The sequence below is a fragment of the Pan troglodytes genome, chromosome 23 (genome assembly GCF_028858775.2).
Source record: "Pan troglodytes isolate AG18354 chromosome 23, NHGRI_mPanTro3-v2.0_pri, whole genome shotgun sequence".
Classification (NCBI taxonomy): Eukaryota; Metazoa; Chordata; class Mammalia; order Primates; family Hominidae; genus Pan; species Pan troglodytes.
The window spans coordinates 46,176,997-46,204,172 of NC_086016.1; the positions used below are offsets into that span (position 1 = coordinate 46,176,997).

General features: G+C 54.8%; 1 protein-coding gene across 29 annotated transcripts in view; it reads left to right on the forward strand.

The window, feature by feature from the left end:
- The first annotated feature begins 2,265 nt into the window (after positions 1–2,265).
- Positions 2,266–27,176, forward strand: part of PARVG (parvin gamma) — a 40,893-nt gene continuing 15,982 nt past the window's right edge. For 2 of the 29 annotated variants that reach the window (XM_063808052.1, XM_063808060.1), the window contains exons 1-14: positions 2,275–2,347; positions 2,719–2,895; positions 3,517–3,924; positions 4,296–4,386; positions 6,785–6,849; positions 8,756–8,858; positions 10,093–10,233; positions 11,530–11,645; positions 13,018–13,073; positions 14,804–14,826; positions 17,222–17,280; positions 17,414–17,482; positions 19,678–19,779; positions 26,923–26,995. In XM_063808052.1, the coding sequence (XP_063664122.1) occupies positions 4,308–4,386; positions 6,785–6,849; positions 8,756–8,858; positions 10,093–10,233; positions 11,530–11,645; positions 13,018–13,073; positions 14,804–14,826; positions 17,222–17,280; positions 17,414–17,482; positions 19,678–19,779; positions 26,923–26,995 (886 nt within the window). In that variant the 5' untranslated portion in view covers positions 2,275–2,347; positions 2,719–2,895; positions 3,517–3,924; positions 4,296–4,307. Of the gene's footprint in view, positions 2,520–2,676; positions 2,896–3,516; positions 3,925–4,219; positions 4,387–6,784; positions 6,850–8,755; positions 8,859–10,092; positions 10,234–11,529; positions 11,646–13,017; positions 13,074–14,803; positions 14,827–17,221; positions 17,281–17,413; positions 17,483–19,677; positions 19,780–22,877; positions 26,996–27,176 lie in introns of those variants that run through there. The other 27 variants (XM_063808053.1, XM_063808059.1, XM_063808054.1 and 24 more) reach the window with 21 other exon arrangements.

Genomic DNA, 27,176 nt, shown 5'->3' on the forward strand with positions numbered 1-27,176 from the left:
TATTCTGCACATACCTTGAGCTGAGAATGTAAAGCCCTGGGACTGTCCTTTTCTTGCTTTAAACTCTTTGGTGTGATGATAACAAGCTCACCCCACAGTCCTTAGATAACCTGTGCTCGTATTGCGTATGGAAGCCACAACTCTGCCAAAGCCACAATTTAATAGGTACTTCGTTCTGAGTGATGACAGGTGATTATTTTGCCATCACAGGCTATGATCTATTAGAACTCCATTCTCTAACAGTTACTAGGTCCTCACTGCCTTTAAATCAACCAGAACAAGTAACCAATCCCAGTTCCCATCCTGGAGGTCGTGTTGCCTGCAATTGTTTCTGGTAACAAATCCGAAGTTAATTGGGATTCAGTTGCCGATGATTAGAGTCTCTTCAGTTGTTTGGAGGAGAAAGGAATCTAACACAGGAAGCTGTGTGATTCTCAAGCTGTTGGAAGGCTGGAGGCAGCGCCTCCAGCAAGGACTCTTGGAAGAATACTGCAGAGCTGGCTCCTGAAGGAAGCTGCCAAGTCAGGCTGGCCCTAGAAGCATGCTTTCTGGGTTGAATGCTTTAGGTTCACCTCTGCAGATCCACTCCCCACCATTTTCTCTCCTCACATCTATGGGCCGCAGCAGGGGACTTCTTTTCTCTGGCTTCTGGCTGGATGTGGGCAGGGGAGGCCCTGGCAGGAGGGAGGAGAGTGAGGCTTGGTCATTGATTCCTCCAGCTGTGCCCTTCTGCTGGTTCACCATGAGCTGGCTGTGTCCCTCTACCAAAGGCCACAGCTCCTATCCCGAGGCCCCTCTTAGAGCTTCAGTGATTCTGTTCCTGGGCTCTGCCACCCACTCCCTCCTTCGCCCTCTAGGTTTTGAAGAAGTAACAGCTCCCCATGTTGCTAGCCTGGGGTGTAGCACTGTCTCTTCTGGGTTCCTTTAACCCTGCCCCAGCTGTCCCTTTATTAAACAGTCTTCAGTTAGCACATGGGAATATACCGTCTCTTTGCTGCTGGGACTGTGACTGCTGCTACATCTATGTGGCTGTGATCCAGAGTCAGAAGCCACCACCAGAACCACTGGGTCCAGAGCTGGGCTGAGCCTGCTACACACGCCCCAGCAAAATAGGTCCTGCATGGTGGCTTCTCTCCCCACCTGTCACAAGCCCCAGTCTAGCACGGGTACATCAGAATGGCAGGGACTGACTCATGTGCCTCAGTGTCTTCCTCTGTAATATGGGGGTGATGATTGTACCTACCTCACAAGGAAGTTTCCAGTAAAATGAAAGCCCTTAAAATTATGTTTGTTTCATCACCAATGACTCCATAAATATTAGCAACAATACCAGTACTAAGTTTTGTCATTTTTTATTAACTTCTTGTAAACAACCCTACTTTCCTGCTCTCACACACTCCTTACACCTGCATCCCATCTGATTTAGCCACTTTCTGCCTAACCTGTCAGAAAGGGTAGCTAGCTTCCCAGTCACCTGTTGCTAGGGAAACTCGCCATTTCAGCCCGGATGGTGAAGATTCCAGCTTGAGAGACCAGCTCGGGTCTGAAGTGTTTCTCTATCTACTGTGCTGAGATCTCTCCTTCTCGAACCCTGCTATGCCTTTGCATACGCTGTTTTCTCCACCTGCCACGTTCTCACCCCTTCTTCTTCCACTGCAAACTCCTATGCAGCCGTCAAGGCCCCATTCTCCTCTGGAAAGCCTTCCTGATCCCCTTGGCAACAACCACCACCAATATTTATTCACTGAGCCCACTTTGTGCCAAGCATTGTTCTAGACACGGGTATGTAACCGTGATTGAGAGAGACAGACCATAGCAGCTTCTGAGGAGCAAAGGTCTGGTGGGGAGGCAGGTGTCACACACCAGCTGACTGACTGGCTGAGCCAATAATGCCATGGGTTTAAGTGCCATGAAGGAAAGCTCCAGGGGCCGTGCTAAATAATTATAGGGAGGACCTACTTCAGGTATGGCAATCAGGGAAGGCTTCCCAGAGGAGGAGGCGTTGAAGCAGGTGTGAAGGATAAGGACTCAGCCACGTGAAAACTGGGGCAGGGGCTTCCAGGTGGAGGGAACAGGACACGTGAAGATGCCAAGGCAGGGAGGCAGGTGGTCGCTGTGGCCGGGAGAGAGGTTAGGGGATGAGGACGCAGGTGTGGCTGGCAGGTTACTTGTGCTGGGGCTCATGGGCTGGGCTGCACAGCCTGGATTTTATTTTAAGAGCTATTGGGTGCCGTTGGTGGGTTTGAGTGAGTGGGGACAGGAAGTGACTCACTCCTCCGAGGGCTTGTGGGAGCCTCAGCTCAGGGGCGGGCAGGGGGCGTGGGGAAGTCTGCAGCCAAGAGTCCAGGTAGGAGTCTCCTGCGTGGTCCCGGGAGAGGAAGGGGCCTGGCCCGGGGCGGGCTGTGGAGGTGGGAGGACGGCGGTGCGGGATGGAGCGTGGAGGCCAGGCGGACAGGGTGCTGGTGGTGGGTTGCGGGGATCGACCCCAGGCTCTGGCCTAGGTAGCTGCCATTTTGGAGGTGAACAGCCTGCGGGGAAACTGGCATGGTTTGGGGAAGGCGGGGAGAGGGGGAGAAATGAAAGCATTGAGTTTAAGTGGCCTGCAGAACCCCGGGGGCCCAGGGGGCACGGCGGGCGCTGGGGCTCCGGGCAGAGCTTTCTGGAGGTTTGTGGCAGCTTCACTTTCACGGCATCCACCCCCCTCGGGCCCTGCCGCAGAGAGGAGGAAGCTCCTGCCGGCTGAGCGGGCCCTGGAGGAAGTGAGCAGCGGGGCTCCTGCCTCCCGGCCTGGTCCCCGAAGACCCCAGAAGAACCCGGAACTTGCTTCCATTCGGAACCCAGGGACCACCCTTTGCGCCCAGTAGGCCTTTGTTTTCCTGCGTGGAAAGCGGTTGGGTGAGTTCTGGCATCGGGGCCACCATACTTGGGTGTTGGGGGTCACGGAGGGAGGGACCCAGACACCACCTGGGAAGGATCCCAGAGTACAGTCCCAGCCCAGGCCACCCGGGGAAGGGAGTCGGTAAAGTGGGACCTTGAGTCCCCACGGCCCCTCCCGCTGCCCCTGCTCAGAGGCTGCTCGGCGTCCTCCCTCCCTGTTCTACTGAGGAGTTGCCGCCTCTGAACTTCAGCCAACCCCTCCGTCTCCAGGTGAAGAAACTGAGGCCCTGGGGCCAGGAAGGGGCTTGCCCAGGCTGCTGATCCCTTTGGGCAGCATCGAGTCCCGGCCCTCCTTGTAACCATGCATCAGGACCAGAGAGGGCAGGGGGTTTGCCCAACGTCACACAGCCTGAGTGAGGAGGAGCTGGCCTGGGACCCAGGCTTCCTGACGCCCAGGCCAGGCTCTTTCGTTTTCTCTGGCCATGGCCCTCAGCTTGGATATTAAGGGGCTGGGAGTCAGTTGTGTCCCCACCACCTCCATGCTACAGGGCAGGATGGAGTCTGGCATCCCCCACCCCAGGCTGGCTGCTGGTGTGACATGGGTGGCTCCAGTCGAGTGAATGCCTCCGTCTCCCACAGCTCAGGGGTCTCCCTGCTCTGGCCACCAACTTCTGCCGTGTGACTCCCCTACCTCAATGTCTGATTGAGTTTGAAAACACTGAGAAGACCCAGGGGCTGAAAAGGGAGGAAGAGGGAGGCCAGAAGGCGCCAGCCGAGCCAGCGAATCCTTCACAGGAGAGGAAGTGGGCCAGGGGAACAGGAAGGAGGGCTGGGCTGGCCTCTGGGTCTGCCCCTGTCCCGGGCATGTGGTGAGCCCAACCTTCTGCCTGTAATGAGGAGGAGGAAGATGAACAGTGCCTCTGTCAACCCTGGCCCTTCCGGTTTATGGGATGGGAGATGTCACCATTCCACGTATCCACCTCAGCCAGCCCCACACAGGCCGACCGGGGAGGTTTCCCTTGAGCTGAACCTGACAAGCTCTGAGGAGTGAGCTGTACCTACTTTGTCCTGTCTGGGATAGGGTGGGGGGGTCCCTGGGTAGGGGCTGGGGGCTGCAGGAGCACGGTGGGCGGCCGCTCTGCACCTGCCTGAGGAAGGACCACTTCCTCCCCCAAGCCTTTGCTTGGCTGTGCCCGCCCTCAGCTTCTGTGCCTTTTTCTAACCCATCACCCCGCAAGGGTTGGCTCAAGGGCTCTTTCTCACAGGGCCCGTACCCCCTGCCTAGGCTGGCGTGGTGACGTGTCCCTGGAACCTGGCTTCTACCCTCCTTCTGTGCCTCCAGGTCTAGAGGAAATGAGGGGCTCAGTGAGTTTGGGGCTTCTCAGACCATGACACCCTCTCCTGCCTCCTCTGTGCAGGCTTGGGAGGCGATGGAGCCGGAGTTCTTGTACGACCTGCTGCAGCTCCCCAAGGGGGTGGAGCCCCCAGCAGAGGAGGAGCTCTCAAAAGGTGTGTGCCCACGCAGGTCTGAGGGTGGAGGGTGAGGGTCTGTGTGGCAAGAGTGAGCCTGGCCGTGCCTGGGACTTGCAGCGCCTTCCCAGCTGTCAGCTGAGCGTCCAATTCTGCTCACCCCTGCCTCCACCTTCTGCTTTATGCTTGACCTAACTCCTCCTCCTGGGACCTTCTACAGAGCTAGAACCTCTTCTCTCCAGATGAGAGACGGTGTGGATTACGATGGTGAATACCGATTGCTCTCGTCCTGTGAGCCTTCTCAGTGCCCCTACTGCACCAGCACCTCTTACCGATAGCAACTCATTTATTCTCAAGGGCGGGCATCAGTGCCTGCTTTATACAGATGAGGAAACTGAGGCACAAGGGGTAACGTGCCACAGTAACAGGAAACTCTTAGCAAGTGGTGGACCTGGGTTCTGAGCCCAAGGAGGGTGGTCCCAGAACTGAGGTTCCACACGGACCACACAGCGGTGCCCACCATGGAGTGATACTTTGCAGGGTGTGGGGCTCCTGACGTGCTCCCCTCACATGTGTGGGTCTCTTTCAAAAGTGGGGTGAGCATAGGATGGAGCAATTCAACGAGTATAGGTCGCCCTTTCAGTAAAGCTCTGTGTCATGAGCCCTTTGGGGGGTTGGCGGCCACAGTTCCTGCAACCTCCCTTCTAGGAGATGGCTCAAAAGAAGGACAGGGGCAGGTACTACCCAGAGCTGTCACCCTCTGTGTGTTCTCTGAAAGAAACAAATGAACAACAGCATGCAAGGAAGCAGCCAGATGTCCCAGTGGGGAAGGGCTTTAGGTGAACTCATTGGAATTTATGTAACCACAAAAACATAAATGTGCTGACAAAGAAAATGCGTGAAATAATTTAAGGGAAGGGAGCAGAATGCGGCTTTCTCCAGCTCCTGTGAATACCGCCTTTTAATGTTTATTTATTTATTTTTTTCTTGAGACAAAAATCTCACCGTGTCACCCAGGCTGGAGTGCAGTGCCAGGATCTCGGCTCACTGCAGCCTCCCCCTCCCAGGTTTAAGAGATTCTCCTGCCTCAGCCTCCCAAGTAGCTGGGCTTATAGGCACCTGCCACCACACCTGGCTAATTTTTGTATTTTTAGTAGTGACGGGGTTTCACCATGTTGGCCAGCCTGGCCTCAAACTCCTGACCTCAAGTGATCCACCCGCCTCGGCCTCCCAAAAGTGCTGGGATTACAGGCGTGAGCCACTGCACCCAGCCCTGAATGCCGCCTTTTAAGTAGGTGTTATGGAGCGAGAACTCCAGCGCCAACAGGGTCCCTGGCATGGCAGATGAGACCCCAGAAGGGACAAGCTTGGTCCAGAGTCACCTGGCTGTCTTCCTCACCATCTGGTATTCTGTGTTTAAAACATTGAAGATTAGAAAGTGTCCTGAGGAAAGTTGCTGAGTTAGAATAGTAGGACTTAGTTATTACCAAACAAAACAAAAAAACCCATTAATTTTTTGTTTTACAACTGATTTAAGATGCTAAAAGTTCTGGCAAGCAGAGCTGGGACATTGGATGATTCAAGCGGCAAGAAGTCTGCTCCAGGAAGGAGCAGCACCATATCCATTCACTCATTCCTTCATTCCTTCCTTCCTTCATTCATTCATTCGCCTGCTCACTCGCCCAAGTGTTTGCTGAGAGCCTGCCCTGTGCTGGGCACAACAGCCCATGACGCTGTTGCCTTCCCTTTCATCAGAAGACATGGGTCTGGGTAGTACTTGAAGGTTTTCAGAATATCTAGGAAAAGCCTTTATTGGGGTCACATGAGAGATGATGCATTTTGTGAATTTAAGCAAGACAGTCGCCACTGCTGACTCAGTATCCCCCCATGTACATTGGAACTAGTTGATCTCAGAGGTCCTTCTTGGCCCTGACATTTTGTGGGTTCTGTGAGTCTAAAATGTGGGCAGATGCTGGCCATGGCCTTGGGGAAGGGGAGCTTCTGGGCCTGTGAGGGCCACCCCGGGGAGTCTGACTACGAGAGGGGCCATGGAGGGGCCTGGCAGACCTGGGGTAAGTCCCACCTTAGCCCCTTAGAGCCTGGTGAGCCTGGGCACCTCCTCCCCTCTCTGGCTGGGGTTTCACTTTACCTAAATAGGTAGGGTTGCCAGATATATCAAACATAGGATACCCAGTTAACTTTGAATGTCAAGTAATCAAGAAATAACTTCCGAGTTTATGTCTCAAAGTATAAATGCTGCAGTGTCCGAGGATGAGCTGGTGTTCGTGAGGGAAATGAGGGAAAGCACGCTGGGGCGGAAGTGGCAGGACCGGTGCCCCGGGGTCTGCGGTGCTGAAATCTGTGGGTGACCTGCAGGGAGTGTGGCCAAGCGCCCCACAGGGTCCCCATGCGCTTGTCATACCCACTCTGCTTCCAGGAGGAAAGAAGAAATACTTGCCACCCACTTCCCGGAAGGATCCCAAATTTGAAGAACTGCAGAAGGTACGGCAGCCTCCACAGCCCTGACTTCCCTGGGTGCCTCTTCTTGGCAGACCAGGCAGCGGCCTCCACGGGGCGGGGACTGCAGGCCGTCCCCACTCTTTGGCCTCAGGCTGGGGGGTGGCGACCCCCGAAGACCCCTGGAAGGCCTGTTGAATGGAGCAAGTCACCCACAGAGCCTGCATGAACAAACATCTATTGAGCACCAACTGTGTGCCTTCACATACACCATCCCAGCAACCCCATGGGATTTGAGGGGAATCTATTATCCCTTACATCCCGGGGACAGGACAGACAGCAAGGCTTAGACAGGTGGCCTCATCTGTCAGGGGCACGCAGCTGCCCGTAACGGAGCTGTGGTTTGACACGAGCTGCCAGCCCCTAAGCCCGTGCTCCTCCCCAGCTTGTCTGCCCAAGGCGTAGGAGAACTGGTGAGGTGGTGGCGGTGGGCCTGGGTCACCCATTCTTAGTTCTCTCCTTGGTCATGGGTCTGCTGCTATGGCCACTGGACCAGCTGGGCACAGGTGGGCTCCAGGCCTCTGTTTCCCTCAGCCTCTGTGTCTCCAGTCTCCGCATGGCCTCTCTGTTGCCTCCTCCAGGGAGGCCTCCTGGCCTACAGCATCTTCCATACCCAGAGGCTTTGTGGGCCATTTCCCATCCTCCTTCCTATCCCCTCACTCCATCCATCCACCTTTCCCACCTTTGACCAGCACATCTGGCCCAGCCCTGTGACTGGCACTGGGGACACCATCCATGGTCTTGCCCAGAAGACCTGGTGGGGTGCTGACATGTCATCCCAGCTCGGGCTCCTCCACAGGCTGATCCAGAGACAAGGATTTGGATGCCAGTAGTTGAGTTGGGAGGTTATCCCAGGGGTCATGGGAGGGAAGGGGCCAACACACGGTTAATGATGGAGCTGGTCATGGTTCTGGGCGCTCAAGCCTGCTGGGTACCCTGGAGCCAGCATAGAACACGTTCAGAGCATTCCTGCCCAAGGGGCGATGGAGCTGGGGTATTTATACACCACCACCCCTGCCCCGACAACCTCCTGACAACCTTTAGTGAACAGCTGCTCCCTGAGAAAGGGCTGGGCCTTGATTCCCTGGCACTCTGACCTTTTGAGCACAGCAGAGTGGGGACAGTTTCGAGCAGAGCTGCAGGTGGGAGCTGGGCCAGTAGGCACCAGTCAAGGAGTGGGCAGGGCACCAGCAGCCCCTGCATTAGCTTCCTAGGGCTACTGTAACATGTGACCACAGACTGAATGGCTTAAACTACAGAAACCTACTGTCTTACAGTGCTGCAGGCCAGAGGCCCTCAACCAAGGGGTCGGCAGGCTTGGCTCCTTCTGGAGGCTCTCAGGGGACCCCTGTCTTCTCCCTTTCCCCCAGCTGTGATGGCTGCAGCATCCTGGTCTCCCAGACCTGTGGATGCATCGCTGCAGTCCCCACCTCCATCTTCACATCCAATGTCATGTCCCTCATTTCCTCCTAGGACCTCAGCAGGGGCACCTTTAACATCCATATTTCTACTGACCACCTCTTCAGGGCAATCTAGGCTTTTTCTATCAAGTGCTCATTGTCCAATTCTTTCCATTCCCCAAGCCATTTCCCCATTTTTGGGTATTTGCTATGGTAGTACCCCACTTCCTGGTACTAAAACCTCACACATGATAATGACAGTCCCACACTGCTCAGGTTTGTGATGGAGAGAAGCAGGGAGTCTGCAGGAACCTGGAGCAGACCCCTAACAGCCTGGGAGATCAAGGAGGGCTTCCCAGTGGAGGTGACATTTGACCAGGCCTTGAAGGATGGGTAGGACTTGGCAGGCGAGAGGCAGGCATTCTGAGCCAGGTGGAGGGCCAGGTGAGAAGTCTCCATCCCCCCAAAAGTTGTCCCCTTGGAGCCTGCAGGTGTTGATGGAGTGGATCAATGCCACTCTTCTCCCCGAGCACATTGTGGTCCGCAGCCTGGAGGAGGACATGTTCGACGGGCTCATCCTACACCACCTATTCCGTAAGTGGCTGTTTCTGGGGCTGCCTGGGCCTCGGCCCCATCCCCCTGACCTGGCCCCTCCAGGGCCCACAGGTAGGCTGTCTCCTTCAGTCCCCACAATGGTCCCGGGTTTAGGGACACCTGTCTCACTTTCTAGATGGGCCTGGGCTGGGGAGATGGAGGCGCTGTCCACAGCCCATGAGTGAGGGGGCCGAGCTGGGGCTCAGGGTGGGGCTCTGACGCCAGGGTTGGTGCTCTTTCTACTACACCACACTGCCTCTCTAACACTTATTGAGTGCCTGCTGTTTTGAGGTGCTGGGAGGTAACAAAAGAACCATGATCCCTGCCCTCGGGCTGCCCTAGGCTGCTAGAGAGAAAACAAGCAGTCCTGGGTGGCTGGGGGCAGGGCTGGGCTCCTGCCTCCGTGTTCCTCCTCAGTCTGGAAAGCTCCAAGGGGCTTTGCAGGGGGTGTGCATTCTCAGGGCCTCCTCCTGGTCCCAGGCAAGTGTTCCCCACAAGCCCCAGAGTCACCCTCTCCTTTGCCCTTGTATGGTCATGTCTGGTCTACGCATCTCTTCTGCACACAACTGTGGTCTCGGAGGCCACAGACAGGCCCAATTCCATGTCCTTAGCACTTCGCCTGAGGCCAGCCTCTGCAGTGTTCGCCGAGCTCTTTGGAGATGGGCTGCACAATCCCACTCATGCGGCTAGCACTTCCGGGCATGTCCCATGTAGCAGGTGCAGTTCATCCTCAGAATAGCCCTGTGCTGTTACTGTCCCCATTTCACAGATGAGGAAAGGGAGCCTCTGAGAGGCCTCATAATTTCTCCAAGGTCTTATGGTTAGGGAAGCAGGGGGGTCAGGATAGAAGCCTAGGAGTGTAGGCTTTAACCACTAGGCCACACTGCCCTGCAGAGATGAAGTGGACACAGCTGTGCAGAAGGGCAAGGGCTGCAGGCACAGGCTGATCAAGGTGAGGTGGGCTCTCTCAACCAGCTCAGGGGGCTGAGGCTTGCTCACGTCATGTGGCCTGCATGGCCCACCAATCCTGTTCTGTGTAGATGAGGGTCTCCTGGAAGCTGGAGGGCATACTCGATTGAGGCTATGAGTGTGGCCCAGGGTCCAACACCAAGAATGGGCTCTCCAGACCCATGTTCCCTGAAGCACCAGGCAGGCTCAGCCTCCTGGAGGGTCCCTGAGGTGCTCTCTGGTCTGTCCCCGGCCAGGGGTCCTCACCACCCTCTCCTGCCTCCAGAGAGGCTGGCGGCGCTCAAGCTGGAAGCAGAGGACATCGCCCTGACAGCCACAAGCCAGAAGCACAAGCTCACAGTGGTGCTGGAGGCCGTGAACCGGAGTCTGCAGCTGGAGGAGTGGCAGGCCAAGTGGAGCGTGGAGAGTACGTGGGCCACAACCTGGCCACCCCTGGGGAGTGTGGGGCCGCTGGGGTCCTTCTGCTCCAGGCTTCTCACCCACCAGGAAGGCGCACTCATCCTTCTCCCAGCACGGGTACAACCTGGGAGTCAGGAAGGAGGTAGAAGCCTCAGGCAGCCACAGTCAGGCATCTGGCTGAGCAGCCAACAGCCCAGCACACATCTGTGCCCTAGAGGGTGTTACTGCTGCAAAGTGCAGCCCAAGGAGAGCAAACAGTCTCTGTTTGCTATCTGAATGACAGCCACTGTTGACTTCCAAGTACCGTGGTCCGCCCATCCACACTCTCATTTCATTAATGTACTGGAATATCTGCAGGGCCTGCTTATACAAAAAATGAGTGTGCCTGGCCGGGTGCGGTGGCTCACACCTGTAATCCCAGCACTTTGGGAGGCCGAGGCGGGTAGATCACCTGAGGTCAGGAGTTTGAGACCAGCCTGGTCAACATGGTGAAACCCCATCTCTACTAAAAATACAAAAATTAGCTGGGCGTGGTGGCGGGTGCCTGTAATCCCAGCTACTCAGGAGGCTGAGGCAGGAAAATCGCTTGAACCTGGGAGGCGGAGGTTGCAGTGAGCCCAGATTGCGCCACTTCACTCCAGTCTGGGCTACAAGAGTGAGACTCCTTATCAAAGAAACACAAAAACCAAGAGAGCGTGCCAAATACCTAGACTTCCCCGCCCCACCTGGCTCACAGTTTGGTATAGATTTCCTTCCCTTCAATTCTCTATATCCCCCCGCCCCACGCAGATGAGAAAACTGAGGCTGAAAGAAGTTATGCAGCTTCTCCAAGGTTGGGCGGTGAGGATTTAACAGAGTCCGTTTTCAAACCCAGGTTTTGTTGGGTCCCATGCGCCTGCATTCGCAGCCTGTAAGGTCTCACAATCAGTAACTGATGTTGATGAAATCAACCCTGAATTAAGTCACATGCAGCTGAAATCTAATGATCGTTCAGCCAGTGCCTTCCCAGAGGTCACTTGGTTGTTTCCGATTGTAAACAGTGCTGCAGTAAACATCTTTGTGTCTAGAGCTCCTTCCACAAGGTAGATCATACCCCTGGGCTATATTCTAAGAAGTAGGATGATGGGGTGAAGTGTGATGATTTTTAGGTTCTGAACACGTATCTCCAGATCTCTGCTCTCCAGAAGGCTGGACACAGACCTCCTTGGTCTGCAGATGGTTGTTCTGACAGTGAGGAAGCCTCCATTTGGCTGCACGTTTTGGCGGCCTCCTGGGCTCTGACCTGTCTCCACTCTCTTCCCAGGCATCTTCAACAAGGACCTGTTGTCCACCCTGCACCTCCTTGTGGCCCTGGCCAAGCGCTTCCAGCCCGACCTGCCCCTCCCAACCAACGTCCAGGTGGAGGTCATCACTATCGAGGTAGCAGCCTGGGCCCCAGGGATTTGTAAGCAGAAGCTGAGCCTCTTGGGCCCCCATTGCCGTACCCTGCATGGGTGGAGCTGGCTGGGGCGGGGCTGACCCAGGGTGAGTTTCAGGGAACCCTGAGAAATAGAATCCAGCCAGGATGGCCAGGGGGTGCTGTCTGGAGCTGGGGACGGGCTGGTAAGGGTCTAGTGGGGCTGGCAGAGGCCTGGGGGCATGAGGAGGTCCACGGCTGGCCAGCTCCACTTGACCTCAGCAGAGGGCATCTGGCTGGCAGAGGCTGAGGCCAGGGGCTGTCAGGCCATATCCCTGAGCCATGTGTGGCCGTCCGTTCATTGCCACGGGGAGCCTTCACGCCCTGCGGCAAAACCAATGCTCTCACCATGAGGGTACTGTCTCCTGTGAGATTACCGATGGCTGTGACAGTGCCCTGTTCTCTTTCTAGGAACCTTGCCGGGTTTCCCCACCCTCAGATGTTCTGTCTAGCAGGCGGCCTGCCTGTGCTGCGGTTAATACCCAGGAATCCACGACTTCCCTCTCCAGACAGACTCTGAGCATCACAACAGGGGGCCCCACCAGCTCTTTGCTTCCCATGACCGCCCCCACCCCACCCCAGCCTCGGGTCCCTCATGCATGGGGGCTTCGTGTCTGAGGGCTTGCCTCTGACTCGCCCCAAGAGAATAAGCCAAGTTTGGCCACACCCAGTCAGAGTCATTTCTATTTTTTTTTTTTTTTTGAGATGGTGTCTTGCTCTATTGCTCAGGCTGGAATGCAATGGTACAATCTTGGCTCACTGCAACCTCTGCCTCCCCGGCTCAAGTGATCCTCCCACCTCAGCCTCCCAAGTAGCTGGGACTACAGATTTGAGACACTGTGCCTGGCTAATTTTTTGTATTTTTGGTAGAGATGGGGTTTCACCGTGTTGCCCAGGCTGGTCTCGAACTCCTGAGCTCAAGCCATCCACCTGTCTTAGTCTCCTAAAGTGCTGGGATTACAGGCGTGAGCCACCACACCCGGCTTTCTACTGTTTTTTAAAACCATTGATTATAATTCCCTACCAAGCAGTTGTGTGGCTTGGTCTATACTGCCAACATAAATCAGAAGTGACTTCATTGATTCACTCCCTCACCGTTCATTTGTTCATAGTCACATGCTCATTGATACTGCCCTTCTCCCACTGTGAGACTCTGGGGATGCCCTGGGGAGTGAGGCAGACACATCCCCAACCTCAGGACTCCTGGGGAAGAAAGACAATTAAGCCAGAGGCTGTCCTGAGGAGGGAAGATACAGAGCAAACGGATCACTGGGGCTTCTTTGGGCCCCGGAGTTTTCTGGATTATTTAATTTCTTCCCCCTTTATTTTTCTTAGAGCACCAAAAGTGGTCTGAAGTCAGAGAAGTTGGTGGAACAGCTCACTGAATACAGGTGAGGGAAGGATGAGGGCCCATGGGTGGGGGTGGGGCTGGGGCTCACAGCGGTGGATGGGGGCAGGGCGGGGGCCAGGGAAGATCTTCCTGACCTTTGTGGGAAGGGCCCTCACATTCTGTGGCTTTCTCTCAGACCCGAAAACGCTGCGCTGACCTCTCAATCCCACGGCAGCACACAGGACCCCTTTCTAGCCTCCAACCAGGTCCCTGCCTGGCCCCTCCCAGCCACCCTGCTTTGTTCTCTAGGGTGGGGGCCCCTGGGTTTGGGGTACCGGGCCCAGTGAATCCGTCTCTCTAGTGTGAGCAGGATATTCCTCTTTCCTTGCAAAGCTCTAAGAGTTAGAGGCCCCTGCATGGCCAGGGGCTGGCCGTCTTGCTGCCTGCCCACTTTAGGGTGTGACTGTCTTGCTCCCCGCCCACTTTGGGGTGTGGCCGTCTTAATCCCCACCCACTTGGGGGTGTGGCCATCCTGCTCCCTGCCCACTGGGGCATGGCCATCCTGTTCCCTGCCCTCTGGGGAGTGGCCATCCTGCCTCCTGCCCACTGGGCATGGCTACCTGTTCCCTGCCCACTGGGGCATGGCCACCTGCTCCCCACCTACTGGGGTTGACCATCCTGCTCCCTGCCCACTGGGGCTGGCCATACTGCTCCCTGCCCACTGGGAGTGTGGCCATCCTGCTCCCCGCCCACTGGGGCTGGCCATACTGTTCCCCAGCCACTGGGGCTGGCCATCTTGCTCCCCGCCCACTGGGAGCATGGCTGTCCTGCTCCCCATGGAGCAGAACAGGTGGGGCCTGGAGAGGGATGGGCCCAGGGGCTGCACAGGCTGCCAACAGGTCCACCTTTGCTGGCTTCCGTGTGGCGCTAACTCACGATCTCTCACAGGGATGCAGCCAAGATGCTGGCCAGGTGGGGCTGCCATCCTCTGAAGGCTTGGCTGGGGCTGGAGCTGTGTGGACAGCACATGGTGTCTGTCTCTCCTGGCAGCCTTGGCCTCTGTGCTGAGCCCAGGTCTCTGTCACAGGCTGCTGGGCTCTGCCCCGTGGGGCCCAGCTCTCTTCTGGAGGGCTGTGGTTAGAGAGACTTGGCCTGCCCTGGACCTACAGAACTTCTCTTCTGTGGGGTAGGGGTGGATCTAAAAATGTGACCAAAAAAAAAAAAAAAAAAGAAAAATTGTTCAAAAACAATAAAAATGGAGTGAAAGAAGCCAGACCCAAAAGAGGACACGCAGTACGGTTTCATTTTCATGAACTTCCAGGACAGGCAAAACCAACAGATGGCAAGAGAAATCGCAGCTGTGGTCAGTGTAGGGAGGGAGAGGATGGAAGGGAGAACACGGGGGGTGCTGGGAGGTTCTGCAGCATGTAAGTGGGGGTGATCACACAGGTGTGTATGTGTAAAACGCACAAGCTGTAAACTTACGATTTGTGCACTTTATGATATGTGTGGTGTATCTCCCTCAGAACAGAACAGGGACCACAAAACCAGCAAAGTCCAAATGTTTCTAGGTGTGGAAGCCTCAGGGAAGGGCACGAACCTGTTTCTGCCCTTTGCTTCCCACAAAGACCTTCTCTGCTATCTGCCCTACCTACAAAGCTGCCAGGAAAACCACAAGCATGCCAGTTTCTTTGCAACCTTGCCAGCACTGAGGCTTGTCATATTGAGAAATTGTAGGTTTGCGGGGTGTTTTTTTTAACCATTTGTTTGCTTTTTCCACCCCCTGCACAGCACAGACAAGGACCAGCCTCCGAGTGAGTACTTTCATCATTTTTGGAAATCTGTTCCTATCTGATGCGTGTTAATGCAGACAAGTCTTAATGCAGGGTTAATTGCTGAGCATTCTCTCATTTCTCCATCACTTGCTGTTTGTATCTCAAGCCTCATTCTTATTCATTTGTCCCTCTTTCTGTCTGTCCATCCATGGAGCTGGCTGCTCCTTCTCATGATACTGTTCCTGTGGGGAGAGAGATTTATAATTCACATGGGCAGTGATGGTGGAGTCTGTTAAATGTGTGGGCTCTGGAGTCAGTGGCCTGGGTTCAAACACCAGTGTTCCCACTCATTGGCCACTTAAGTTTGGGCAAGTATCTTAACTTGTCCGTGCCTCAGTTTCCTCATCTATAAAAGGGCACTCACCTTTTAAACTGGCAGTGAGGGTTAAAGGAGATAATGTATGAGTGTGTTCAGCATGTGGGCAGTGCTCATTAGTGAGTGGGCAATAATGTGGTTCTGCTCTTCTGACAGAGCTGTTCACCAATCAGTTGATTGTTCTAGTTGTTACTTCTTTCTTGCATCCATTCCTTTGTCACTGGTCTGGCCAGCTCTTCCCCCTCCCATCCATTAATCTATTTATCCATCTATTGATCCATCCTTTCTTCCATTCATCTATCTACTTACCCACTTATCCACCCACCCACCTATCCATCCATCCATTCATCCATCCATGCATCCATCAACCCATTCTTCCATTCATCTATCCACCCACCCATCCATTTATCCATCCCTCCATCCATCCATTCATGCCTCCATTCATCCATCCACCTACCCATCCATCATCTATCCATCCATCCATCCACCTATCCATCATCAACCTATCCATCCATCCATCCATCCATCCACCCACCCACTTATCCATGCATTCATCCATCCATCCATCCCTCCATCCATCCATTCATGCTTCCATTCATCCATCCGCCTACCCATCCATCATCTATCCATCCATCCATCCATCCATCCATACACCCACCTATCCATATATTCATCCATCCATCCATCCATCTACCCACACACCTATCCATCCATCCATTCATCTATCCACCTATCCACCTATTCGTCAACCCATTCATCCATCTACCCACACACCTATCCATCCATCCATTCATCTATCCACCTATCCACCTATTCGTCCACCCATTCATCTATCTACCCATCCAACCACCTATCTATTCACCCATATCCATCCATCCTAACACTATTTTTCCTCCCTATACCCTCCCCACTTAGACACATAACTATGTGGGCAGGGATGCTATGAGGGGCACCTTACCTGCAGAGGTAGAGATAATAACCTGCCAGGAGCTTCTGAGAATGGGGGCTGAGGAAGGCTGAGTTTGGGGAGAAAGGAGAAAGGAGGGGCAAGGAGGGCTGGCTGAGGATCTGTGTATGTAGCAGGAGGGGCAGCCTGAGGACATGAGGCATTGCCCAGGGAGCAGTATTTTGGGCAGGGGGCAGCATGAGAAGTGGGTGTCAGAGGGTGAAGAAAGGACACAGAGCAGGGGCATTTTAACGTGCATGATGCTATTTGGTGCTACTTTTCCCCCTTCACTAGCAAGGGAACTGAAACAGAGAGAGGTGCTGTGACTTGCTTAGAGTCACACAGCTGCTGAGTGGCAGAAGCCACAGCAAACTCAGGCCAGTCTGTGTATTTGGTGCCCAGGGACCAGTGTCCCCATGGGAGGTATGTTAGCTGCAAATAGCAGGAATCCAGCTAGTGCACAAAGGGCATTAGCCTGAGGACATGGGCACCCGAGGCTGGACCCCAGGGCTTGAGCCGCTGTTCCCAGACCCCAAGGGAGTGACTGAGTTGCTGAAAGAGCTAGCCTTTTGCAGGCAGCAGGTTCAGACACTCTTGGGGGCGGGGGGAGGCAGCAGGGAGCAGTCCTCACTCAGCCAATTTAAAACCAAGGGGAGGAGACTCATGGACCCTGATCACCCACCTGTGGCAGCTCCCGTGGCCCTGGGGAGTGGAGTAGGGCCCTGGGAGGAGGGAGTGCCAGCTGACAGATAAAGGGATGCAGCTGTGCCGATGTAGTAACAGGTGTCAGCTGCAGGAAGAGTGGCTGTTTATGAAGTCCTACTGTGTGCCCAGTCACTGTGCCATGGGGCCAGGTGTGTTATCTGCTATGGAATTCCATCTCTGCAACAACCCCAGCTAAGGAGGCACAGAGAGAGACGGTGACTCCCCCGGGGCCACATGGCCAGGAGAGCAGTGACTCAAATCCAGGTCTCTTTTATTTGAACCATGATGTAAAACGACAGCTCCCTCTGGACTGGTTATTCTAAGAAACTTTTGTGAAAAAAAAATTCCCTGTTTGGCACAAAGATAATAGCATCGTAATGAGGTGTTTATTGGATCTGTGTCTGCAGAGGACGTCTTTGATGAATTATTTAAGCTGGCTCCGGAGAAAGTGAACGCAGTGAAAGAGGTAGGAGAGATCAAAGCTCTTGGCGGCTCTCAGGCCGCCCACCCCACCCACTGCCCACCTGCGCTGTAGGAGGGAATCACGGGTCCTCGCATCACACCTGCTGTGTGCTAGGCCCTTGTTCTTCCCTGGTTAGGCCATCGTGAACTTTGTCAACCAGAAGCTGGACCGCCTGGGCCTGTCTGTGCAGAATCTGGACACCCAGGTAGGGACTGAGCTGCGGCGTCCCCAGGCAGGGCAGGGCCACTGGCTGTAGGAAGGAAAGAGGGTTCTGCAGGCCCTGGGAACCTGCCGTGTGGTGGGGGTTGCATCACCTCTTGGAGCCTTAGGGTCCCCCTCCCCTGTGGGACTGTTGCTGGCAGGCAGCAGTGGTCACCAGGGACATGGTGGGATCCCGGGGGTGGAGGTGTGGGAACACTTCACAAAGCTGGAGTCACCTCGGCTGTCACTGCTTCTCATTGTTATAATTTTATTTTATAATTAATCTCAGACTAGCTGATGCCAAGACTTGAAGCATATGAGTCTTCCTTGCGTGGTTGTGTTCGCCCAAACAGAATTTATTAGATTTGTCCCATGTGCCAGGCGTAGGTGACAGTGCAGCCCCGCCGTCTGCAGGCTCCATGTCTCTCACAAGCACCCTGAGGAGCCCAGCCCCTCCCCCGGCTGACTTAAGCCGAATTTTCCCAGGAGCGGGAGCAGAATCTCAGGGGGTCAGCACCCACCATGGGCTGTGGCTTTCCACAGTGAAGCTGTGTCCCTGTAGGCTTCCCACACTGCAGGGGAGCAGGGGATGCACAGTAGCAGAGCAGCTGCCAGCCCGGGGCCTGCAGAGTGGGCATGGAGTCTGCTGGATGCCAGTGGCCTGAATGGGACATGACGTAGGCATCTGGCCACCTGGGTTCTGCTGGGTGCTGGGGTCTGGGGTGGGGAGGGAGTCTGGTCCCAGATGGACCAGTTGGCTCATGAAGATCGTAGCCAGAGCTGCTGACCTCTCAGAGAGACTCTGGATGGGCATTGGCTGGGGAGGGAGGGGTTAATGTACTCCCATGCCTAGTAGCTAAAACCAATAAAGCCCTCACTATGTGCCAGTCCCAGGGCAAAATGCTTTCCATGTTAACTCATTGAATCCTCTCCATAATCCTCTGAAGTGGGAACTGTACTACCCCACTTACAGAGGAGGATGTTAAGGGACAGAGAGGTTAATTAACTTGTCTAAAGTCACACAGTGATAAGTAGTGGACCTGGGATTTGAACCCAGGCAGCTGGGGCCAGAGTTAGTGCTTATAACCACCTCACATGGTGGCCACGTGAGAAGTTTGTGTGTGGCAGCATGGCAGGGTGGAAGTATCACGCTCTGTAGCCAGACAGACACACATTTCCCTCCTGCCTCCACCACTTATGGGCCCTGGGGTCTGCTGAGAACCCTCCACATTTGCTGTGTGACCTTGGGTGAGTTACTGGACTTCTCTGAACCTCAGGCTCTTCTTCTTATAAAGTGGGTACAAGACAGCAACTTGGTAGAATTGTGAGTGATACATGAGCTGGTGAGCCCCACGTGTTTGGTATATTACCTGGCACGCTGCCGGCATGAAATAAGTGAGAGATTTGTAGTTTTATTATATTTTATGTGGGTATAAACAGGATGATTTCTGAGATTTACATTCTACCTGTTCTATCTTTATCTCTCCCTTGGTAAAATAATGGGTTTCAGAGACTCATGGCATGTGCAAAGGTGGTATTTAGAGACTGTTCAATAAAATGGGGTAAGGAAGTCCCTTGCATTTCAGTTGTATTACCAAGGAATAGCAGCAGAAAAGATTTCAGGCCCAAACTAATAACATCGAAGCAGACTTAATATGAGGAAATTCCATTAAGGGCTTCGAATGGCAGTTCCTTCCAATATCCCATCCTGTGTTTTGTATCTTTGAAGAGACTCAATAGGATTATATTAACATATGATATGCTGGTGGCAGGGACGACAGCTTTATCTCTGAACATACAGACAGAACAGACAGAAATATTAATGTGGCAGCCGGCGAGATGAGCCTGGTGTGCTGCTCTCTGCCTTTCCCTGATGGAATAATTTTACACTTAACTCTGTTTTCCCCTGTGTTTCTGTAGCTTGTGGAAGAGCGTGCTGTTTAAAAACTGATATGAGGCTTTTCTGCAGTAAGTTTAGAAAGCACTCTTTTCACTGAGCATGTACTATATACCAGGCAGCCTGAAACCACTTTTTACCTGCAACCCTGTGAGGTCAGGCATGTCTTCCCCACTTCTCACCAAGGAACCAGAGGCTCAGAGAAGTTGTATGACTTCCTTAGGGCCACACAGCCTGTAAAAGACAGAGTGGGCTTCGCCAGGCTTCTTCCATGTGACTGTCTCCAGTTCCTTCCTTTGTAGTTTGCAGATGGGGTCATCTTACTCTTGCTGATTGGACAACTTGAAGGCTTCTTTCTGCACTTAAAGGAATTCTACCTCACTCCCAACTCTCCTGCAGAAATGGTAAGTTTTCCAAGGATTTTTCTTTATGGTCTACCTCTGGGTGAACAGATATACAGAACTGACATGACCAGTCTGTTTATTCACTTCCAGGTGAAGTGAAGGGTGTAGGGGAAGCTTATTTGTCTATATGTCTGCCTATCCATCCATCCATCCATCCACCTATTCACCTATCCATCCGTCTAGCATCCATCCATCTACCCATCCATCCATCCACCCACCCACCCATCCACCTATCCACCCATCCATCCATCCATCCATCCATCCATCCATCCATCCATCCGTCCACCCATCCACCCACCCACCCATCCATCCATCCATCCATCCATCCATCCATCCATCCATCCATCAATCCATCATCTATCATCTACCTATCTATCCATCCCCATCTACCCATTATCTACCTACCTGACCGCCTATTAGCCCTCCTGTTCACCTACCAAGCCACCCACCATCTATGCACCCATCCATCTAACTGCCTACCTGTCCATCCACCTAACTGCCTACCTGTCCATCCACCTACCTGCCTGCCCATGCACCTATCTTCCTGTCTGTTTATTCATCTACCCAGTCCATCCATCCATCCATCCACCCACCTACCTGCCTGCCTGTCTACCCACCCATAGGAAGTTTATCTGTATGTCTGTCTGTCCATCCATTCATTCATCCATCCACTTGCCTACCTGTCCATTCACCTGCTTGTCCTGTCATGCATCCATCTGTTTGTCCTTCAATCCATCTTCCTGTTCTGTTTATTGATCCACCCAATTTACCCATACACTTGCCTGCCCATCCACCCACCTGCTCATCCACCCATCCCCTACCCACACGCCTGTTCCCCCATTCCCTGAGGGCCTGTTTAGTGCCAGGCCCTGAACTGCATGGGATGTTAAGTTGATCCAACATAGCTCTTGCTTTCAGGGAGCTCTCAGTCTGTGCCCACTGTTCTCCTAGTGACGTGTGGTCTTGCAGGGCCACAGTGAAATGTGTTGGTTCAGATGCCTGGGTCAGAGGAGGGGCCTGGAAGAATGAGGGCTTAGAATAATCTCAAGGAGTCAGGAAGGGCATTGCATCAGAGGGGAGCCGGGAAGTTGATTAGGGATTGGTTTGCAGGGTTATCAAGGAAGGGCTTGCAGAGGGGAGGGAATAGCATCAGCAAAGGCTCAGAATGTGGCAAGAACAGGAATGGGTCAGGGAGGTGTCGGTGCTTCACTCTGGCTAGAGGGGCTGGAAGGGTGGGGCCTGACCTGGAGGGATCAGCAGTTCCCACGTGGACCCTAGAGGCTGGTGGACTGGCTGGGAGCTGGCTGCCTGCTTCCAGGCATGAGGGCTGTGGCTTGACCTGGGGAAGAGGGATGAAGAGAGTGATGGAGGTGGGGTGGGAGGGCAGGTGAGCCTGCAAAGATGCAGCTCCCACCGCCTCTTCCCCAGGTACAGCCTTCAGTGCCTGCTGGCTAGTCCTGCCTCCGCCCCCGCCAGGCCCCTGTTGTGTGTGCCACCACTTCCTCCAGCTCCCTGGGCTCTCCCATCTCTGGGCTTTGCCACAAGCTGTTCCCTTCCCAGGAGCACCCTTCCTACCCAGTAGTCCTGGCCCATGAGAAGGGATTTTACTACTTTCCAAATAAGGAAAGAGAGGTCCACGGGCAGCCAAGTCACTGCCAGGCAAGAGGCCTGAGTCTTGTGCTCTTCACCACCAGCTCCCTGCCTGCCTGGACCTCAGGATTTCTGTCTCTGAAAATGGGCTGACAACCCCTGCCCCCTACTCAGGCCACACAGGTAGTAAGAAAGAGTTTGGAGAACCATCGAGGAGAAAGGATTGAGGGACATGTGGTCCCTAGTATCCCCAGGCTTGCCTCTCACAGGAGGTGACATTGGAGGCGTGCATCCCAAAGGACAGGCTGGAGTGTTGGTGGCTGGTGGCGTGCCCAGGATCCCGGGCAGCCAGCTTATCTCCATCCATGCCAGGGCAGGAGGACCTCTTTATCTCTTTATCTCTTTATCTCTCTATCTCTCTATCTCTCTGCAGCAGTAGCTTTATCTCTCTGCAGCAGTAGCTTTTTCTAAAGAGGTGAAGCAGGAGGCAGGGCCACATGCCCAGTCCCAGGGCCAGCCTCTGGGGCTGTTTCTGGGAGAGACAAAGGCTTCCATCCCTTTCACATGCTCAGGGCATCCTTGGCCCTGGATCAGGCCTCTTGGCCTATTTGGGGCCCAGTAGCAGGTGAGGTCCCCCCTGGACCCCTACCAGACTCCCCCTCCACCTGGGCCCTTCTTCTAGGCCCCTCCCCTTAACCTTCCTGGACACCCACCCTTGTGCCTCTCCCCTGCTTCAAATGGAGCACCCAACTGCCAAGCCCCATCTGCCTCCCCGGCCACATCCCCTCCTCCCTTCCTGCCGACTCCCAGCCACAGCCACATGACCTCTGGCCCCCTTCCAGCTCTCCAGGGCCTGGTCCTCCCCCATTCCCTCACATCCACGCAGGCTGTGCTCTCAGCCCAGCCTACCCTGGCTTTGCTTCCCACCTGCTTCCCTGGGCGGGCGGCCAGCTCTGCCCACCTTCTCAGCTCCTCTGCAGTCCCTCGGCGCTCTGTGGGGCCCTGTACCACGGTCCACACTCCCTTGGGGTTAGCTCCCTGCACTTTGCCTCTCCTGGCCCTCTCCCCACTCACCCTCCCTCCTTGCCCCTGTGAGAGCGTGGCAGGGCTGCATCTCCATTTTACAGAGGGGAGCCCAGGGCCCGAGAGGCTTACCCAGTACCACCCAGCTGCTCAATGGCAGCCTCACACCAGCACAGCCTGCCGCCCGCAGCCTGCCATGTCCCTCGCCCCCACGGGGATGCATCTTGAGTGGGTGTGGCCTCCACCTTCCCTGGAGGCCAGGTGCTCTGGACTTGGTTCCCAAGAGCTGGGATGTTGGGTCAGAGCAACGAGGCCGGGGCAGTCAGTGTCTACGGTCCTGGTGGTTGTGGCAGGCATGGTGGCTGCTGCTTCCTAGGTTCTTCCATTCGGAGGAGCCGCATCAGCCAGCCATTGCCACAAACGTGCTGCTTAACAAACCACCCGAAAACCTAGGGGCTGAAAACTATGCTCATTTCTTCCCACAGACCGGCAGGTCGGCTGAGTTTAGCTGCTAGAGCCTCAGCTAGGCTTTGTCACTCCTCCGAGGACTGGATGGGGATCAGGCTGTCGTGGCTGGGTGGCTCGGCTCTGTGCCACAGCCTGCCATGTTCCTTCTGGGACCAGCAGCTGGCCCGGGCACGCTTTCCTCCTGGCAATGGCAGACACATGAGAGACCAGGCAGAAGGCATGAGGCCCTGGCTCAGAATGGGCAGGCTGCCACTTCCATCGAAGCAGGCCCTGTGGCCTTGACAGTGACATGGGACAGCCCTGCAAAGTGTGTGGGTGCAGAATTGGGCCGATGGTGGGATCTCACACGGGCAGTGTGGACGAATGTGCTAGCAAATCCTCATGTTGGGTCTTGGAGTTAGGAACTCTTCCCATCCCCATTTCCACAGAGGAAACAGTTGAGAGAGGCACAGAAGTCTGGCCCAGAGCACACAGTGAGTTAGGGTCCTCCCTGTTTCCCTCCTGTGGAGCCAGTGTGAATCTCTGGGAGATGGAGGCGTGGCAGGGCTCAGTGGGGTTGAAGCCAAGGCTGAGACTGGGGTCAGAGCCTGCCTCGGGAAGGCAAGGCACTGAAATGTGAGCGGTGAGGAGAGAAGGCGGAGGAAGGGGGCAGGCAGGACCACCTGCGGGCTGAGGGCCTGGGGCTCGGAACCCAGCTCAGAGCCACTCTGGGGTGCCCCTGGGCTGCAGGGCCTCTGCTCAATCTGTTGCACCATCCAAGCCCCAGTTACAAGACGGGAACAAACGTGCAGACTTCCATGTTGCTGTGTGCAGCCGCTTTGCTGAATCCACTGATTTTAGAACTTACTTCTGAATATGAGTCAGATTAGATGTGGGGGAAAAGCAGCAGCCTCTTAGCTCAGACTCCAAGAATGAATTTTTACAGCATACTGTGGGCAATCTCTGCTGCAGGAATGTGTAATCAAAATGCTGAAGAGGTCGTCAGCTGAGGAGGGCGGGAACACCAGCCCTTGCTGAAGGTGGGCCTCTGCGGAATTGTTATCTTGGCAGAGTAGCCTCTTGAAATTGGATTTCTCATTATCAGACCCTCTTTGCTGATGGTGTTTATGTGAGGTAGTTATTCGTTGTGGGCACGGAAGTTAAGGACGGAGGGAGAGAGGATCATTCGCTCCCAGAAATAAAATCCCCGGAGCCAGGAGTCCTTGGCGTCCTTCCACGCTAAATTATTCTCCCCAGGAGGATTTGCACGTATCCTCCCGGGTTGTAACCTTCTCTCAGCTCCGTGGAAGGTGGTAGTTTTATCTTCATCTCAAGCCACACGCGGAAGAAAAATCTCTGGACAGAGGATCGTGAGATAGCTCTGGAGCCAGGGTCAGCTCTTCTGGGGGATGATCTTTTGTTCAGATTGAGTGTCATTGAGGAAGAGTGTGACAAACAGAAGCAGATGTCATAATTTTCAGTGTCGATAGCAATTCCCAAAGCATAAGCTCCATGAGGGCAGGAGGTCTGGTCTGTTTTGGGCACTGGTTGTATGGCTAGCACATAGTAGATGACAAGTATTTTTTTAAATAAGTGAATGAACAAAGTGTTTCCAAAACATTGGTCCCAGGAGGTGTTCTGTGACAAATGGGTTCTATGAATAAATAACTTGGGGAAACATGTCCAGTCTTGAAGGTTCATGAGACCCACTAACACATTCAAGGCTCTAATAAGTCCTGCAGTGAAGGACTTCCATAGTATTTTATTTAATCCAACAATTTCTAAAAACGTTTGGCCACAGATATCCCTTTTCCTGTCCATCTTAGATCACAGTTTGGGAGATGCTGGCTCACTGAATGTATCAAAGGCGGAGCTTTGAGGCAGGAGAGCACAGTGTGGAGTCTGGAACCTCAGGTTCCTCAGGGTCTTGTTCTCACTCCGACATTTACTCTCCATGTAACTGCAAATAATATTCATGATGAGAATGCGAACAATAGCAACAATTGCAACCCTAGTTTCCCAGAATATTCCAGTCTAGGAGGAAGAACTGGGGACACAGTGATGGGAACTTCTGGTGATGCTCTGGTCTGTCCACTCGGAGCTTCCCATCCATCTTGGTCTGGACAGTCTCAGAGTTTCACCCCGCATTGGCCCCTGCAGCATGCTGCAACATTGGTGCCGTGTGATAGCCTTTGTTTCACTCTTGTCACCCAGGATGGAGTGCAATGGTGCAATCTTGGCTCACTGCAACCTCCGCCTCCTGGGTTCAAGCAATTCTCCTGCCTCAGCCTCCCAAGTAGCTGGGATTACAGGCACGTGCCACCACACCCAGCTAATTTTTGTATTTTTAGTAGAGACAGGGTTTCGCCATGTTGGCCAGGCTGGTCTCGAACTCCTGACCTCAGGTGATCTGCCCACTTTGGCCTCTCAAAGTGCTGGGATTACAGGAATGAGCCACCGTGCCTAGCCTGTTTCTTCTTGTTGGCTGACTACAGAGGAGCGGCCCTGCTGCTGCTGCTGGCCACCCTGCCCATGCACTCCTTTCCATCTGGGACCCGCCCCCTCCATCTTCATGTCCCCAAGTGGAGAAGGACTCTGTTCACCCACTTCCAGCTCCTGTGCCTTCATCATCCTCACCTTCAAATCTTGCTTTGTGGCTTCAATTCTGTGTCCGTCATCACATTGGACGCACATGGCAGCCTTGGAGAGGAAGGCAGACAGGTGTATCATCCCCGTGACACAGATGAGGCACCCGAGGCCCAGCCAGGATGTATGACTTGTCCGAGGTCAGACACTTAGTGGCAGGGGTGGGGGTGGCAGTGCACAGACATCCAAGCTAGATCCCAAGAGTCCTCTTGCTCGGGCCCTCCAGCAGGTGGCTGGAGGTGGCCTGGGCCAGGCTGGCGTTTCTGGATGAGTCTTGCCTGGCCTTGCTCATCCACCGCTCGGCCAACCTGGCCTCTTGGCCCCTGGCGGGTTGCCATGGGAACTGCCCTGCCCTGGTGGGGCTGGTGTGGCCAGGCAGATAGGGAGGGAACGGGACCAGCACAGCTGACCCCCGGGCTGGGATGTCCACCCCCTCTAGTGGATCTACGGGTGGCTAAGGCATTGAAGGGAGGACCTGTTTGAGGTCACAGTGAACCAGGAGTTCATCCCTCTTCACCCACACCAGGCTGCTGCCCTAAGGCAAAGGGCTGGGACCTACTCTGCTTGTAGATGAGGCCCAAGGGAGAAGCTAGAATGGAAAGGGAGGGGACCTACCGTGGGAGGGCCGGCAGGCTCCTGGGCTCTCACCATATCCTGTAGCAAGGCACAGGGGAACTGTGGTGAGCCCACTTTGCAGGGGAGCAAGGGGAGGCCCTGGGCAGGGACCAAGCTGAGCTCTGAATCACTGGGGGACCTGACTGATGCCCGGGCGCTCTCCACCCTAAAGGGAGCCATCTCTGAGACTGCACCCCAGGCAAGGGGTGGCGGAAAGGACAGCCACCTGGGTGGGGACTGCTCCAGTCTCTAGCCTGCTTTGCATGAGCATTGGAGCGGACAGACCTGGTTTGAGCGCTTTCTGTCTCGTGAGCTCCAGGGAGCCCCTTGGCTCCTCTGAGCCTTGATTTCCTCACTGTGCTTTGCCCTGGGAAACAGCTGTTCTCAAAGGGGCTCTGCCACCCCAGGCCCTTGCTCCTTTCCCTGTGTAGTTCTTCCTGCCTGGCGGGACTCACCACCAGGCTTCACCTCCACCAGGAAGCCTTCCCTGATCCCTATTGGATGTCCTCCTTGGTGATTGCCTTTTTCACGGGCAGTGGCCCCTGGACGCAAGCGTGTGCCCAGTGTGGTATAGCACCTGCTCAGAGTGGGGCCTGTGAGTGGCTGAGGAATGAGACATGGATTGCTTGTGTGACAGAGTGAGCTGTAGGGAGATGCTGGATGACCACGGATTGTGGTCGTGGTCAGGGATGCCCACCTTGGATGGGAGTTTAGGCTCATGATGGACATCACAGACAACAGGAAGGGCTTGGCACTTGGGACCCAGGGCCTGGCCTGGGGCTGCTGCTTGTGCCCACATCTGATAGGGCCTTGTCATCATAGCTGCACAACGTCACCCTGGCGCTGGAGCTGCTGAAGGACGAGGGCCTGCTCAGCTGCCCTGTCAGCCCTGAAGGTGAGTGCAAGGCAGATGCCCACACGGTGGCCAGCCCTGGGTGGCAGCCTTGTGCGAGAGCCACAGAACAGGGTGCAGGGCATTGGCGGATGAGCACGCATTGGCAGAGTCCTCTTGCCTGGCAGGGGTGGAGAATGGGCGCTTGCCAAGGTTTCCTGGGAGGAGGCACTGCAGCCCCAGG